Source organism: Rana temporaria, chromosome 4 (genome assembly GCF_905171775.1).
Source record: "Rana temporaria chromosome 4, aRanTem1.1, whole genome shotgun sequence".
In the NCBI taxonomy this organism is placed as follows: Eukaryota; Metazoa; Chordata; class Amphibia; order Anura; family Ranidae; genus Rana; species Rana temporaria.
In genome coordinates this window covers 38,189,352-38,204,317 of record NC_053492.1, presented here as the reverse complement: position 1 = coordinate 38,204,317, position 14,966 = coordinate 38,189,352, and the positions used below count along the sequence as shown (strand labels likewise).

Sequence of the window (14,966 nt, the reverse complement as noted above, 5' to 3'; positions counted from 1 at the left end):
AATGGCAGGTAGTATTTGGAGGACAGCAGTGTGAAGGGTATGACAGTGGGCATTTTTTGGAAGAAAGGCATGTGTAGACTGGAGAGTATGACAGTGGGCAGTATTTTGGGGGGGGAGCAGTGTGGAAGGTATGACCATCGGCAGTATTGGAAGTTAGAAATGCAGAAGGCATACAAGTGGGCAGTATGTGCAGGGCAAGAGTTTGGTTGGTATAAACAAGGTAAACAAAAATTGTAATTATTCGTTTTTTCTATTAATGTTGAAAGGTACTCTTTATGGTGACTCCAGAGATGACAAATACAGTATATGTATACCATTTGTCAGGGCTGTCCTAATGCATGGGTCCTACTGGGCACTGACAAAAAAAAATGGGTAGTGGCGCTGCTAAATAGTACAGTGGGGGCTGGTTCACAAATTATTTGGGACTGTGCCCATTAAATGCCCATTAAATGCTGCCACTGTGCCCATCAAACGCAGCCACTGTGCCCATCAAACGCAGCCACTGTGCCCATCAAACACAGCCACTTTGCCCATCAAATGCTGCCACTGTGCCCCAAGTGCTGCCACTGTGCCACAAATGTTGCCATTGTGCCCAAAGTGCTGCCACTTTTCCCCAAGTGCTGCCACTGTGACCCAAATGTTACCACTGTGCCCCAAGTGCTGCCACTGTGCCCCCCATCTGCCTGGCCCATACCTTGTCTCGGATGGGCAGTGGGTGACGGCGGCGAGCGGTGTCCTTTATTTTTTCCTTGATGTATTCTCTTCTCCCGCCCAATCACAGCGCCTGTCGTTTCAGCCAATCAGGTGACAGGTAACACAGACCCAGTGCACTTGATTGGCTGAGAGGCGGGTCAGTGTTAGCAAAGCAAATTCCTTTGCTTTGCTAACACACAGCTGAGTGAATAGTGAACGCACAGCGAACGACTTCGCGAACGACTTACGCAAACGATGTAACATTTTCAAAATTGTACGCGGGAACGACGACCATACTTAACATTGAGTACGCCTCATAACAGCACCTTTAACTATACGCCAGAAAAACCCGAAAGAAAACGACGTAAAAAAAATGCGACGGCCGGAAATACGTTCATGGATCGCCGTAAATAGCTAATTTACATACTCAACGTGGAAATCGACTAAAACGCCACCTAGCGGCCGCCGAAATCTTGCATATAAGATCCAACGGCGTACTAAGACGTACGCCTGTCGGATCGATCCCAGATGCCGTTGTATCTTGTTTTGTAGATACAAAACAAAGATACGACACAGGAATTTTAAAATTACGCCAGCGTATCAATAGATATGACGGCGTAATCCTTTTGTGGATCTGCCCCTTTGTCTTTACAATCCCAGTTTTTAACATTTATTATAATAAACTGATTATAATGACCATTTCTTTCAGGATCTTTAGGATCTTCTCTCACCTATCTTGTGGACACAACAGGATCAATGTCGGATGATATGTATCAGCTGAAGTTGGTGAATAATTGGCTTCTAGATCGTATAATTGCAAGATTCCCCTGTGGTATCAGACAATACACTATGGTGGAATACAACGACCCATGTAATAACCATTTTAATACATAAAGCTGTCTTTTGTAATTGGGGTTGGGCTTGATAGGTACAGTGATTGAAGTCTTTTTTTTTTTTTTTTTTATAATGTAAGTGATACTTTTCAACAAACTCAGGTCAACAGCACCCAGTAAAAACAAAATAAAACATTTATTTTAAATGGAATGCTTCTTGAAAAAATGTTCCTTTCCACTTAGACTTGAACATTTAATGGAAATACCCAGGGAATAGATTGTAGGTCAAGGATTGCCAACTCCTCCCATCAAAATCTCTCTACACTCCAATTATAATAACCCATCATACATTGCACTTATCTTAAAAGTACAGTTCAAAGTTGAACTCCCCGGCACAAAGCATTTCATTTAAATATACAGTTGTGCAAAATATACATACCCTGGCAAAATACCCTGGCAAAATATATGATTTATTGGTCATTTTTCAGAGAATATGATTGATAACACAAAAGCTTTTCTTTCAGCATTGGTTAGTGTTTGGCAGAAGCCATTTATTATCAATCAACTGTATTTACTCTTTTTAAATCCTAATCACAACAGAAACTACCCAAATGACCCTGATAAACAGTTCTCATACCCTAGTTCCTAATACCGTGTATTGCCCCCTTTAATATCAATGACAGCTTGAAGTCTTTGTGGTATTTGTGGATGAGGCTTTTTATCTTCTCAGATGGTAAAGCTGCCCATTCCTCTTGACACAAAGCCTCCAGTTCCTGTAAATGCTTGGGCTGTTTTGCATGAACTGCACGTTTGAGACCTCCTCAGAGTGTCTCAATGATATTGAGGTCAGGAGACTGAGATGGCCACTCCAGAACCTTCACTTTATTCTGCTGTATCCAATGACAGGTCAATGTGGCCTTGTGTTTTGGATCATTGTCATGTTGGAATGTCCAAGTACGTCCCATGCGCAGCTTCCTGGCTGATGAATGCAAATGTTCCTCCGGTATTTTTTGATAACATACTGCAATCATCTTGCCATAAATTTTGACCAAATTTCTTGTGCCTTTGTAGCTCACACATTCCCAAAACATCAGTGATCCACCTCCGTGTTTCACAGTAGGTATGGTGTACCTTTTATCATGGGCCTTGTTGACTCCTCTCCAAATGTAGGGTTTATGGTTGTGGCCAAAAAGCTCAATTTTGGTCTCATCACTCCCAATGACTTTTGTGCCAGAAGGTTTGAGGGTTGTCTTTGTGCTGATTGACATATTGTAAGCGGGATACTTTGTGGCATTCTGACCATGCAGCCCATTTTCTTCAAGTGCCTCCTTATTGTGTATCTTGAAACAGCCACACCACATGTTTTCAGAGAGTCCTGTATTTCACCTGAAGTTATTTGTGGGTTTTTCTTTGAATCCCGAACATTTTTCCTGGCAGTTGTGGCTGAAATTTTAGTTGGTCTACCTGACCGTGGTTTGGTTTCAACACAACCCCTCATTTTCCACTTCTTGATTAGCATTTGAACACTGCTGATTGGCATTCTCAATTCCTTGGAAATCTTTTTATATCCCTTTCCTGTTTTATATAGTTCAACTGGCTTTTTCCCACAGATCATTTGACAATTATTTTGCTTTCCCCATGACTCAGAATCCAGAAACGTCAGTGCAGCACTGAATGAAAGATGCAAGGGTCTGTCAGGAGTCCAGAAACGTATTGACTTTTTATACACACACACTAATTACAAGTGAACAGATGTCAGGGCTCCATTCCCGGCTCCATTGAGCTCCCGCGCATGCGCGGGGCGACTGGGCACGGGCGCACGTCCGGGCGCAATATGTGCGGTACAGCGGCGCGCCGTGTGCGTGGACGCGCGCACGGCCATGCACGTGACAGCTCTGTGGCCAATCAGAGGACTGACTCTCCTATTTAAACTGGCCTCATCCCCTGAACAAGTTGCTGGCTTGTCTTCAGCTCCTATGTGTTTACCTGTTGCCGTACCTGCCTGTTTTGACCCGGAATTCCTGACGACTCTCCTCTCACCTGGAACCTCTGACCCTTTGGCTAACGTTACCTGGATTGCTGTTGTCTCCTGCCCCTTGACCTTGGCTTGCTCTTATGGACTCCCTCTGAACTCTCCTGCTCTTGACCCTCGGCCTGTGACTCGGATTTTCCTTCATCTCCTGTGGACCCTACCAGACTTACCTACCAGTTCCTGCCCGACCAACGCTTGTCTCCAGTCTTCTGCACCTGCCCTGCTTCTGTCAGCTGCACCAAGTCCGCCTACCAGCTCCCGGCACCGGTGCCTCCTTGTGCCGTCCCTCCTCTGTCCCAACTCCAGGGAGTGGTCCGCACAGGGTCGCAAAGGTGAGCCGCCCTCAGCATCTCGGTCTCGGTGAGTACAGGTTCTGACAGTACAAGCCAGCCAGATGTCTGAGACCGACAGGGCGCGCTCACCCTTTGAGACGCTGTGCCAACAGGTCTCCGCCTTAACAGAGGCAGTCCAGAAGCTTCAGGAAGGCTACCTGCAGATTGATGGCCGCCTCCAACAACTGGCCGGTTCCCCAGGTCCATCCGCTGCAGCCCTAGCCTCTTCACCCGGACCTTCTGCTGCCCAAGCTCCTGCAAACCCTGCTATGATGGGGAGTAATCCCGAACCCCGGGTCTCCATGCCCGAACGATTCTCAGGCGACCGCCGGAAATACCGGGCTTTCAAGAATGCCTGTTCCCTTTACCTGGCCTTGCAACCTAGAACTTTTGCGACCGAAGCTGTTAAGGTTGGATTCGTAATCTCTCTCCTTTCTGAGGAGCCTCAAGCATGGGCACACTCCTTAATGGAACAACGCAGTCCAATACTTGACTCTATTGACACCTTCTTCACCCACATGGGGAAATTATACGACGATCCTCTACGTGCAGCCACAGCAGAGGGTACTCTGCACACCTTGAATCAAGGGAGACGGCCGGTGGAAGACTACACCGCCGAATTTAGAAAGTGGTCTGCTGACACAGGCTGGAATGAGTTGGCCCTCAGGTACCAATACCGCCAGGGCCTCTCTGAGAACCCAAAGGATGAGCTTGCAAGGTCGGCACCCCCTGCCTCTCTGGAGGATTTAATCCAAACCGCCACTCAGCTGGATAGGCGCCTTCGAGAACGTCGTTCGGAGAGGTTCCAGTCCAACCGGCCTAACTGGGTTCCACCAAGATATGCTCCAGTACCTCCGCCTCACCCAGCTCCACCAAACACCTCATTACCCGACCCAGAGCCGATGCAGCTTGGTATAGTACGGGCCCCTCTGACTCCAGAAGAGAGACTCCGGAGGCGTCAATCTAACCTCTGTCTGTACTGCGGAGCCGCCGGACACTTTTTGCGCACTTGCCCAGTAAGGCCTTGTAAGTCGAAACCTCCATCTGCTATCAATTTCCCTGTTACCAGTTTGCCTCAGACTTATGTTATCCTCTTTCTTTCCCTACAGCTCCCGGAAGGGGCAACACGTCTGCCGGCGATAATTGATTCCAGGGCCTGCAGCTGCTTCTTGGACTCATCCTTGGCCCAAAAGCTGCGTATCCCCTGCCGTACCAAGGATTTTCAGCTGCAAGTTCATCTGGCTGACGGCTCTCTCCCCCGTTCCGGATTGATTACCCAGGAAACCCTTCCTCTTTGTGCCATCTCAGATTCTGGGCACCGGGAGTTCCTCTGTTTGGACTTGATTCCGTCCCCCATGTTCCCTATCATTCTGGGTCTCCCTTGGCTACAAGTTCATCTGCCCTGCATTGATTGGCTCAAGAAAGAAGTCAGCTTTCCTTCCACCTACTGTTCCCAGCACTGTCTCGCACCCGTTTCAGTCTCCTGCTCCACGTTAGCTACTCCACCTGAAGACCTACAGCATGTTCCTCCAGCCTACCTAGACTTCAAGGATGTCTTTGACAAAAAACAAGCCGATTGTCTCCCACCACATCGGTCATATGACTGCCCCATTGACCTCTTGCCCGGATCTGAAATTCCCTTTGGGCGCATATTCCCCTTGTCAGAGACTGAGTTGAAGACCCTCAAGGCCTATATTGAAGAAAATTTAAGAAAGAAGTTCATCCGTCCCTCCTCCTCGCCAGCGGGGGCGGGGATCTTCTTTGTCGAGAAAAAAGATGGATCGCTTAGACCCTGCATTGATTATAGGGAGTTAAACAAAATTACCATCAAGAACCGGTACCCGCTGCCTCTAATCCCCGAGCTCTTTCAAAGGTTCCGATCAGCTCAGGTTTTTTCTAAATTGGACCTCCGGGGCGCCTACAATTTGGTCCGAATAAGGGCAGGAGATGAGTGGAAGACTGCGTTCAGGTCCAGATTCGATCACTTCGAGTATCTGGTCATGCCCTTTGGGCTTTGTAATGCGCCCACCACTTTCCAGCATCTAGTCAATGACATTTTTCGACAATTTTTAGATGACTTCCTCGTAGTCTACTTGGACGATATTCTCATCTTTTCGGCCACAAAAGAATTACATCGGCAACATGTCAGGCAGGTTCTCACCATCTTGAGACAACACCGGCTTTATCTCAAATCAGAAAAATGCGAGTTCGAAAAGACATCAGTGCAATTTTTAGGATTCATCATTTCTGTGAATGGGGTAGCCATGGATCCCCAGAAAATCAGTGCTATCCAGGAGTAGACACCTCCAACAGACAAAAAGGGCGTTCAGCGCTTCATTGGCTTCGCCAATTTTTATAGACGATTCATCATCGGTTTTTCATCAATTGTTTCTCCCATCACCAAGTTGACCCGCCAGGGGCACCGCTTCCAGTGGCCACAAGAGGCTCAGGAGGCCTTTATCAAACTCAAAGCGGCCTTTACCTCGGCACCTGTACTTTGTCATCCGGATTCTACGCTACCTTTTGTTCTAGAAGTGGACGCCTCGGAATCTGCTACAGGCGCTATTCTTTCCCAGAGACAGGGACCGAAGTCGCTTCTTCACCCAGTAGCCTACGCCTCTCGGAAACTAAGTCCTCCTGAGCGCAATTACGACGTAGGCGATAGAGAACTACTGGCCATAAAATTTGCACTGGAGGAGTGGAGGTACCTGCTGGAGGGGGCAGCGCATCCCATTATCATTTTCACGGACCACAGGAACCTGGAATACTTACGGTCTGCAAAACGCCTTAGGCCCAGGCAAGCCCGTTGGGCTCTTTTTTTTGTCCGCTTCAATTTCCATATTACCTATCGTCCTGGCGCAAAAAATGGAAAAGCTGATGCCCTCTCGAGGATGTTTCCGGAGACGCCCGATACTTCCGAGCCCAGCACTATCTTGTCACCTCAAAATTTTTTGCTTCTCCCTCAAACAGATTTGTTGACTGCTCTAAAGACCGCATGCCAACGGTGCCCTGATCATGAGGTTTCCTCCTTGGAGAAAAAGGACGACCTGCTGTGGTCTCGTGGGAAGATTTTTGTTCCAACAGAGGCAAGACAGTTAATCCTCAGCACCTTCCATGATCGTAAATTGGCTGGCCATTTTGGTACCCGTAAAACTTCCGAACTGATCTCTCGCTCCTTCTGGTGGCCTAAATGGAGGTCCGACTGCAAGGATTATGTCTCTTCCTGCATTCACTGCCAGCGGAGTAAGGGGCCAAACACGAAGACCTGGGGGCTGCTGAAACCCCTTCCTATCCCAGAACGGCCCTGGATTGACATCTCCATGGACTTTATTGTCGATTTGCCTCCTTCAGCCGGGTTTACCACGATCCTAGTCGTGGTGGACCGTCTGTCCAAGATGGCGCATTTCTTGCCCATGGTGGGTACGCCCTCCGTGGCAGACACAGCCAAAATCTTTTTTAAAGAGATTATCAAGCTCCATGGAGTGCCCAAAAGCATAGTATCTGACAGAGGTACTCAATTCACATCCAAATTTTGGAAGGAACTTTGCAGAGCTTTGGAAGTGAAGATCTGTCTGTCCTCGGCCTATCACCCTCAAAGTAATGGCCAGACAGAGCGCACTAATCAAACGCTAGAACAGTATCTACGATGCTTTTGCTCAGTCTCCCAAGACGATTGGTCCTCCTTGTTATCTACAGCCGAGTTCGCTTACAATAATTCCATACATTCTTCCACAAACCAAACCCCGTTCTGGGCTAACTTCGGTTTCCACCCTTCCTTTTTGCCGGACTCCATCCCGGAAACATCGGTGCCAGCGGTCCAGGAACGTGTGACCTGCATCCAGCAAAACTTTCAGAAGTTACAGGAAAGCATGCAGCAAGCTCAGCAGGACTATAAGAGGTTCCATGACAAGGGGAGGAAGGATTGCCCTGTCTTCAAAGTGGGTGAGAAGGTCTGGCTATCCGCCATCAACCTCAAGTTACCTATTCCCTCTCGGAAGCTGGGTCCAAGGTTCATCGGGCCATTTGAGATCAGGCGAGAAATCAACCCAGTAGCTTTTGAGTTGGCTTTACCCAGGTCCTACAAGATCCACCCTGTGTTTCACGCCTCCCTGCTTAAGCCCGTTGTGTCTGACCCCTTCAACGGTAGAGAAGAACTGCCGCCACCACCAGTGGAGATTGAGGGGGAAAAGGAATTTGAGGTGGAGGCCATCTTGAATTGTAGGAAGAGAGGAAGACAATTACAATACCTCATCAAATGGAAGGGGTATCCCCCTGAAGACAACTCCTGGGAGCCTTCCCGAAATCTCCATGCCCCTCGTCTGATTCGGGCCTTTCATGCGGAGCACCCTGAGGTGATGGACAGTTTGGCCGTCCAGAGTCCGCCCCTTGGGAGGGGGCACTGTCAGGGCTCCATTCCCGGCTCCATTAAGCTCCCGCGCATGCGCGGGCGACTGGGCACGGGCGCACGTCCGGGCGCAATATGTGCGCGCGCATGCGCGGTACAGCGGCGCGCCGTGTGCGTGGACGCACGCACGGCCGTGCACGTGACAGCTCTGTGGCCAATCAGAGGACAGACTCTCCTATTTAAACTGGCCTCATCCCCTGAACAAGTTGCTGGCTTGTCTTCAGCTCCTATGTGTTTACCTGTTGCCGTACCTGCCTGTTTTGACCCGGAATTCCTGACGACTCTCCTCTCACCTGGAACCTCTGACCCTTTGGCTAACGTTACCTGGATTGCTGTTGTCTCCTGCCCCTTGACCTTGGCTTGCTCTTATGGACTCCCTCTGAACTCTCCTGCTCTTGACCCTCGGCCTGTGACTCGGATTTGCCTTCATCTCCTGTGGACCCTACCAGACTTACCTACCAGTTCCTGCCCGACCAACGCTTGTCTCCAGTCTTCTGCACCTGCCCTGCTTCTGTCAGCTGCACCAAGTCCGCCTACCAGCTCCCGGCACCGGTGCCTCCTTGTGCCGTCCCTCCTCTGTCCCAACTCCAGGGAGTGGTCCGCACAGGGTCGCAAAGGTGAGCCGCCCTCAGCATCTCGGTCTCGGTGAGTACAGGTTCTGACAACAGATCACAGGTGAGGATGGTTACCTTTAATAGCTATTCAAACCCCTTTGTGTCAACTTGTGTGCATTTTATCAGGCCAAAACCTCCAGGGTATGTAAACTTTTGATCAGGGTCATTTGGGTAGTTTCTGTTGTAATTATGATTTAAAAAGAGTAAACACAGTTGATTGATAATAATTGGCTTCACCCAAACACTAACTATGAGTGAAAGAAAGGTTTTTGTGTTATCATTCATATTCTCTGAAAAATGGCCAAGAAATAAAAAATTCTGCCAGGGTATGTAAACTTATGAGCACAACTGTATTTTTCTATAACCCCAAGGGATATAAATTCACTCTGTATGCACTAAGTTGAATCCATGCTGCATCCACCTAGGTAAGTATATTATTTTTTTTCTTTGGGATGGGGGAATATGGGTGAGGAATCTGCAGAATGCAGCTCAGTCTGTAATGTTCTGTGCTGTGTCTGTCACAGACTCGCCACAGAACAGTTAGCAGATCATTCCAAATTACCAAAGGAACATGTGCCTCTTATGTTATTTTGAAGCAGCATCTGCTCCATTTTCAAAATTTAGAAGAGTGATATTAGCATTATGTTTGCACCACTTTTTGTTAAATGCCCCATTCTCTTTTCAAACTTGGACATTACCTTTAACCATTTCAGCTCCGGAAGGATTTGTCCCCTTAATGACCAGGCCATTTTTTTGCAATACAGTACTGCATCGCTTTAATTGACGTTGTGCGACGTTGTACACAAACACAATTTATGTCCTTATTTTCCCCACAAACAGAGCTTTCTTTTACTAGTATTTGATCACCTCTGCGTTTTTTTTTTGCACTATAAACAAAAAGACCAAAAATGTTGAAAAAAAAAATACATATTTTTAACTTTTTGCTATAATAAATATCCCCCACAAAAAAAGAAAATAACAAATTTCTTCAACAGTTTAGGCAAATATGTATTGTACATATTTTTGTTAAAAATCACAATTAGCGTATATTGATTGGTTTGCACAAAAGTTATAGCCTCTAAAAAATAGGGGATACATATATGGAATCTGTATTTATTTTTAATTTCTTTTTACTGGAAATGGCGGCGAAATTTACTATTTTTAGCGGGACTGCAACTTTGCGATGGACAGATCTGACACTTTTGCCAAATTTTTAGGACCAGTGACACCTATGCTGTCAAAAGAGAAGTTCAATTTACCAAAATTGTATTTAAAAAACAAATCTATTTTTTTTAACCATATATTGTATTTCTTTCATAGTGGTTGGCCCTGTCAGGGTAACATATTCCAAAGATGAGTTTGCTAATTTCTTCAATAGCCTTGTGGCCAGTGGAGGGGGTGACTGTCCAGAACTGGCTATGGAAGGACTGAAGCTGGCTTTGGAGAACTCGCCAAAGAAATCTTTCATTTTGGTATTAACAGACGCATCTGCCAAAGATTATGATAACACTACTTTAGTAAATGAAGTATTCAGTCTTTTAAATGAAACCCAGTCACAGGTAAGAAGAATGCCAAACTAATTTGCTTAAAAGCTTTTAAATAAACCTTTTTTTTTTTTCTAATTACTGTATGTTTTAGAGACATATGCTGGGGAATTCACACTACGCAAGAAAAAAAGCAAAATTTTTGATAATTTTAACCACTTGAAGATCAGGTTTTTTCTGGCACTTTTTGTGTACAAGTTTAAATTAGTATTTTGATTAACCCCAAACCATTATATATATATATATAGTTTTAGCAGAGACCCTAGGGAATCAAATGTCGATCTTTGCAATTTTTAATGTCACACAATATTTGCTCAGTGGTTTGTAAACGCAACTTTTTTTAGAAAAAATACATTTTAATGAATTAAAAAAAAGAAAAACACAATGTATACCCCAACAATATGAGTAAATAGATACCTAACATGTCATGCTTTAAAATTGTGCACACTGGTAGAATGACAATAAACTACGGAACTTAAACATCTCCATAGGCTACATTTAAACGGTCTGCGTGCGGGGGTTTATCGGAATCTGGAAGCCCCCTTTAACAAAGGGGACCCCCAGATGCCAGCCCCCCATGTGAATTGGTAAGGGGGTACATTGTACCCCTACCATTTTACCCACACACACACAGCTTGGGACAAGTCCTTTAATAAAAAAATGAAAATACAATTCCAGCACTGTAATCCTTCTACGACCTGCGCCATGAATGATACAGCCTCCATAGGAGGTGCGACTCGTCTGACAGCTCTTAAAAACCCGAGGGGGGGGGGCCATCTGTGACGTGGATGGGTGATCCCGCCCCCCACTGATGCAACAGGGTTTCTGGCAGTTTCCCCATGGCGTCACGGAAGACCACGACCCCTCTGACACAACGGGTTGTTTTTTTGACCTTTTTTGTCACTTTTTTCAGTGAAATGGTAGGTACCCCGTTACCAATTCACATGAGGTGGCATCTGGGGGTTCTCTTTGTTAAAGGAGGCTTCCAGATTCCGATAAGCCCCCCCACCCACAGACCCCCACAACCACCAGGGCAAGAGTTGTGGGGATGAGGCCCTTGTCCCCCATCAACATGGTGACATCCTCTCCATGTTGAGGGCATGTGGCCTGATATGGTTTAGGAGGGGAGGGGGAGCTCTCTCATCCCCCCTCTTTTCCTGCGGCCTGCCAGGTTGCATGCTCGGATAAGGGTCTGGTATGTATTTTTGGGGGGAAACCTCCTACATTTTTTTTTGGCACAGGGTTCCCCTTAAAATCCATACCTGACCCAAAGGGCCTGGTAATGCACTGGTGGGAACTCATGTTGTTTTTTTCAATTACTTTTATCTGTATTGCTGGGACCTGACAATTCATTATAGCTGCTTGTAGTTTTAAATTACTTTTTTTCCTTTAGAAATGTCATTTTGCGCAGGGACTTTTCTAAGCACGGGAAACATGCACTACTTTACAGGCATACTATAGACACCATGTAAAAAATAAGGTACAGCGCTGAAGTGAAAATTTGAATAAAAAAATTATTGTATACAAAGATGCAAATAAAAAAATATATAATTATTTTTTTCCCAAAATTATTTTATTGTTTTTTTTAAACAGTACAATAAATACGACATAAAATCAACATACAAACTAACAACATACCTGGTCTCAAATAGTACCCCTTACACATATAAAGATAATTAAAATATCAGAGGACATGTCTTCAGCCAGTACTACTTCTGGGATATTCCTTCCCATTTTGCCTCCAAGTCTAATATTCCCAATATATTCTCCATAAGGGACATTGGGGGACCGGGCTCGAATACCCCCAATGGAAGGAGGAGGGGAGAGGTGGGGGAGATGGGGGAGAAAGAGAGAGAGAGAAAAAAAAGGGATTCCTAAATATTAAGGAGGAGGAACAGAAGAAGCAGTTCCCCTATATTGTGAACACTAAGACAAAAAAAAATGATATATGGGGGATAATTCCCCTTATTGTGTATCCTCTAATATAACAAAATAAAAAAAAAGAGATTCCTAAATATTAAGAAGGAGGAACTAAAGAAGCAGTTCCCCTATATTGTGAACACTAAGGCCCCGTACACACGATAGAATCCATCCGCTGAAAAATCCCAGCAAATGGGTTTCAGCGCATAGATCCTATGGTGTGTACACTCCAGCGGATCTGTTTCCGCGGATATTTCTCCCCTGGGATGGATTCCAGCAGATCGAATATTTGCTGACATGCCAAACAAATCCTTCTGCTGGAATCCATCCCAACGGATAGATCCGCTGGTCTGTATAGACTCACCGGATCCATCCGTCTGAAGGGATCCCCCGAATGCGTCGTAATGATTAGACGCATGCGTGGAATTCCTTATATGACAGCGTCGCGCACGTCGCCGCGTCATAATCGTGGCGACGGCGCGACACGTCATCGCCAGAGGATTTCGGCGCGGATTTCAATGCGATGATGAGTACACTCCATCGCATTAAAATCTGCTGAAATCCTCGAGAGGATTTATCCGCGGAAACGGTCCGCTGGACCGTATCTGCGGATAAATCCTCCCGTGTGTATGGGGCCTTAGACAAAAAAAAAATTTGATATATGGGGGATAATTCCCCTTGTTATGTATCCTCTAATATAACAAGAAAAAAAAAAAAGACACGGTGAGTGATGGGAGAGACCAATTCTAGTATATGTGATAAATATTCCCTCATTGTGGATACTGTTAATATTGTAAAAGTGCAAACACACAAAAAATACGAAAAAAAGAATTACTATATATTAAGAAGGGGGAACAAAAAGACAGTTCCCCTATATTGTGAACACTTAGACAAAAGAAAAAAATAATATATGGGGGATAATTCCCCTTGTTGTGTATCCTCTAATATACCAAAAAAAAAAAGCCTAAGAGAGAGGCCAGACTACCCATCTCCTCTATTCCCCTCCGACCCCCCCCCCATCACCTCCCCCGGTCCTATATTCCCTCCATCTCCTCCAGATCACTTCATATCTTGGTCTGGAGTCCACATGAGAGGACCACAATTCCTCCATCAATTTCATTTTATCAATTTCTAGAAACCATTCTCCAATCGAGGGTACTTCTTTTTTCCTCCAGTTCCTAGGTAAAAAATATATAATTAAATATATAAAAAACAGGTGTGTGATGAATATTTAGGTGAAAATAAACTTTTCAGGAAACAAGCAACCGTGAAGACAGAAGTTTCAAAAAAAAGTTCATAAATGGCGATTCATATCAAATGAAAGTTGAGCGAATAAATCTTCTTCCACCAAAGGAAAAACACCCAGTGAGTGAGATGTAGTCTCCTTACCGAAAATATATGACCGTCATTACAGCGGTCTACAGTATGTAAACACAGGGATAATTAAAGTCTTCCCAAGCAGACTTGCTTCAAAGTGTACAGGAAAATGACTCCAAAGAACTTTCTCCGCAGGATAAAATAGATGCTTCAATCACTCATGAAATGAGAAACAAAAGGGGAACCCATAGTGTAATATTGTTTGAAAGTGGGTTTATTAGGTTAATACAAGTTGCACTTACAGTTGAGTTGGTAAACACGTGCGATGAATACAAGCGTGGAAGGAATGCGGCGTCTCCTCGGGTCCTCTCCTGTTTGCAGTTCCGAAATTTCATAATTTCACTTTTATTGTTTCACTTTAAGCATTATTAAAACCACTGCTCCCGAAAAAAATGCAGTTTTTAAAACTTTTTTTGCATTGATACATGTCCCCTGGGGCAGGACCCAGGTCCCCAAACACTTTTTATGACAAAAACTTGCATATTAACTGCTTGCCGACTAGCCGCAGTTATACGGCGGCAGGTCGGCTCGGCTGCGCAAGATCACGTAGATATACGTCATCTCGCAAAACAGCCAATAGGGGCGTGCGCCCCCTGCTCACCCCTGGTTCCTAAGTGCGCGATCACCGCCAGGCACACGCGTTTGCTCGTTACAGAGCGAGAACCGGGAGCTGTGTGTGTAAACACACAGCTCCCGGTCCTGTCAGGGGGAGAAATGCCTGATCGTCTGTTCATACAATGTATGAACAGAGATCAGTCATTTCCCCTAGTCAGTCCCACCCCCACTTCAGTTAGAACACACCCAGGGAACATGATTAATCCCTTCCTCGCCCCCTAGTGTTAACCCCTTCCCTGCCAGTGGCATTTTTATAGTAATCAATGCATCTTTATAGCACTGATCGCTATAAAAATGCCAATGGTCCCAAAAATGTGTCAAAAGTGTCTGAAGTGTCCGCCATAATGTCGCAGGACCGATAAAAATCGCTGATCACCGCCATTACTAGTAAAACAAAATATATTAATAAAAATGCCATAAAACTATCCCCTATTTTGTAAACGCTATAACTTTTGCGAAAACCAATCAATAAACACTGATTGCGATTTTTTTTTTATAAAAAATATGTAGAAGAATACGTATCAGCCTAAACTGAGGAAAGAAATCGTTTTTTTATATATTTTTGGGGATATTTATTACAGCAAAAAGTAAAAAATATTCT

The 14,966-nt window shown here is 45.3% G+C and overlaps 1 protein-coding gene across 1 annotated transcript in view; it reads left to right on the top strand.

The window, feature by feature from the left end:
* Positions 1-14,966, top strand: part of LOC120936132 (uromodulin-like) — a 90,357-nt gene that overhangs the window by 20,793 nt on the left and 54,598 nt on the right. Inside the window, exons 3-4 of the mRNA XM_040348261.1 lie at positions 1,403-1,564; positions 10,230-10,468. Coding sequence (XP_040204195.1) covers positions 1,403-1,564; positions 10,230-10,468 — 401 coding nt within the window. The remainder of the gene's footprint in view (positions 1-1,402; positions 1,565-10,229; positions 10,469-14,966) is intronic.